Source organism: Carlito syrichta, unplaced genomic scaffold, assembly GCF_000164805.1.
Source record: "Carlito syrichta isolate Samal-C Ts95f unplaced genomic scaffold, Tarsius_syrichta-2.0.1 Scaffold314326, whole genome shotgun sequence".
Classification (NCBI taxonomy): Eukaryota; Metazoa; Chordata; class Mammalia; order Primates; family Tarsiidae; genus Carlito; species Carlito syrichta.
This window is the reverse complement of record NW_007258422.1, coordinates 149,749-152,653: the sequence shown is the minus strand read 5'-3', so window position 1 is coordinate 152,653 and position 2,905 is coordinate 149,749. Positions and strand designations below refer to the sequence as shown.

Genomic DNA, 2,905 nt, shown 5'->3' with positions numbered 1-2,905 from the left:
GAGACCGCGGGTTCGAGACCCGCCCGGGCAGCGAGACCTCATCTCTACAATAAATCAAAAAATCAGCCGGGCGTGGTGGCGCATGCCTGTAACTCCGGCTACTTGGAAGGATGAGGCGGAAGGATCGCCGGAGCCCAGCAGGTCGAGGCTGCGGTGGCCGGAAGCGGCCACTGCACTCCAGTCTGGGTGACAGAGTGAGACTTCCACTCAAAAAAAGAAAAAGAATTTAGTCATATGGAATCACAGAGGGGCTTTTGTTCAAGTCAAGTATTACATTTGTTATCTTGAAGCATTTAACTTATTAAATGTCCTAACTGAATTTTTTTTTTCCAGCTAAGCCCAGAAGAGGTAATCATACTCTGATTCATTGAGTGTTCCAACATAAATGATGTGTTGAAGAGAATGATTGATGACATAAGCTATGTGCAAAACTTTTCTCTTAGGTTACACTCATATCTTTCATCTGCACTGGAATTTCCTTCATAACACACTTACGTCTGGACAGAACTGACACCATTGTTAATAATAGCATCTAATTCATCAGCGGATCTGGTCAGCTCTCCCTCCAGAATATATCCCAAATCCAACTACTTTGTACAACCTCCACTGCACCCTCGGACCCCCTCAGTCCAAGTAACTATCTCCTCTCCTTCAGACTGTCACAGTAACTTTATAACAGGTCTCCCTCCTACTCGTTCCTCCCTGGAGTTTATTCTTCACACAGTGTGTGTGGTATGCAATTGGGAAACCAGAGGCTTCCCATCACATTTCTAATAACTTGTAGGTTTTTCAAAGATACATGCTGCTGCCTCCAGCTATCAGCCTGACTGTATCTCCTGTCCAGCCCCTTCATATACTGCTCTCCAGCTCCAAGTCTTTGTTCCTTGCAGTTTTTTCATGGAGAATGCTATTCCCTAGGCTTCTACATCTAGACTTCCTCTCTTTCATTTCAGTTGTCAGCTCATCAACAGGCCTTCCTTGATGGCCTTGCTAATGATCTTATCCTGCTTTATTTTCCTTTCTTTTCACTGCTCTACATTATGCTCTATATGTATTTATGTATAGTCAGCAAACATTTTCTGTTAAAGGCCAGTTAGTAGATCTATTAGGCTCTGCGTTCCATACTGTCTCTGTTGTGACTACAAAACTCTTGCTGTTGTAGCATAAAAGCAGCCATTAATAATGCTTAGATGAATAAGTAAGGTTTATAAACCTAATTTTGTGGATACTGAAATTTGAATTTCATAAAATTTTCACATTTCACAAAATAGTAGTATTTTGATTTTTTTCCCCCCAATCACTTAAAAAATGTAAAAACCATTGTTAGTTCATGAACTGAACAAAAGCAGGCAGTGGATGGAATTTGGCTTGCGGGTTGTAATTAACTGGTTCCCGCTCAAAAATGTAAATTTCATTGAGTTAAGGGTTTTGTTTTATTTATTTATTTATTTATTTGTTTTTGAGTTAGAGTCTCACTCTGTTGCCCAGACTGGAGTGCAGTGGCCGCTCCCAGCCACTACAGCCTCGACCTCCTGGGCTCCGGCGATCCTTCCGCCTCAGCCTTCCAAGTAGCTGGAACTACAGGTGCGCACTACCACGCCCGGCTAATTTTTTGATTTATTGTAGAGGTGAGGTCTGGCCAAGTTGCCCAGGCGGGTCTTGAACCCATGGCTCAGGCAATCCACTCACCTCAGCCTCCCAAAGCACGGGATTACAGGCTGAGCCACCAAGCCCAGCTTGTTTTCATTTTTTGTTGTTAAGTCTCTAGTACTTACTATAGTGCTTGAACGTGTTCAGGATATATAGAATTAGACCACAGGAGACTATTTGACTTGTAGTAAATGTAGACCATAATTATGGTGGACCCTGGCAATGAAAAGCATAAAAATGCCATGTTTTATTAAAATCATTTCTTGCATTTATGTTTCAATATTTGTGCTGAATGTTGGTTGTTCCTAGTGTTGTTTTATTATAACTTTTTAGGGAACTGCTCTGAAATGGATTTCCTATCTGATACTTTATGCAGGATGTGGCCTTGTTTGAGATGAATCAATCGGATTCCAAAGAAGACAGTTCAGAAGAGAGTTCACAAGACAGCTCAGAGAACAGTTCAGAATCAGAGGATGAAGATGACAGCATTCCTTGTGAAGTTACCATAAATAATATTAAGCTTCCTAATTCTGAAGGTGGAAAAGGCAAGATTGAAGTTTTGGACAGTCCAGCTAGTAAAAAAAAGAAGTAGCAAAATAAATAATCTGAAAAGAAACAGGTCATATGTGCCTGTGAATTCTGTGAAAAAGAATGTGGTTCACTGGCTGTTTTGCATTTCAGGTACCTTTGGTACTTTTATGTGCTAAGGGAAAAATTTAGACAAATTAAATTTAACAGAGTTCATTTGAGCAAAGAACAATTTATGAGTCAGACAGCACTTTAAACTGAAAGGGGTTCAGAGACCTCTGCTGTATAGCTTGGGAAGTGTGTTTTTATAGGCCAAACTGAAAGTACAGTTTGCCTTATTTGGGCATCGTCTGATCACTTGGCTGCCTGTGATTGGCTGAAGGTTGGTTTTTTTGTTACAAAATATATACTCCTAAGTTAGGTCTTGGTGTATTTATATACTAAGTCAGGTTGTGGTTAGTAATGACCTCCTTCCTGTTTGTTTAATTTAAAAATTCTCTACCTTTGGTCAGCCCCTTAGTCTTGAGGGATTGCCTAAAACTAGTCACTGACATCACTCTCTGTCACCATTATAATGGACTTATTTGGTCTCAGTATGGGATTTACAAGTCATGATTTAAGGTAAACGAAACCAGACCAGGCGAAACGGCAACAAGGGAGCCCAGAAAAATTTATTAGTGCAATCCCAGGCGAGGTTCACCGGTCCATGTAGCTGTGGGCTGGAGAA

The 2,905-nt window shown here is 40.9% G+C and overlaps 1 protein-coding gene across 1 annotated transcript in view; it reads left to right on the top strand.

The window, feature by feature from the left end:
- CUNH12orf45 (chromosome unknown C12orf45 homolog) overlaps positions 1-2,271 on the top strand; it is an 11,940-nt gene extending 9,669 nt beyond the window's left edge. Inside the window, exon 5 of the mRNA XM_021719220.1 lies at positions 2,027-2,271. Coding sequence (XP_021574895.1) covers positions 2,027-2,242 — 216 coding nt within the window. The 3' untranslated portion in view covers positions 2,243-2,271. The remainder of the gene's footprint in view (positions 1-2,026) is intronic.
- Positions 2,272-2,905: the final 634 nt, after the last annotated feature.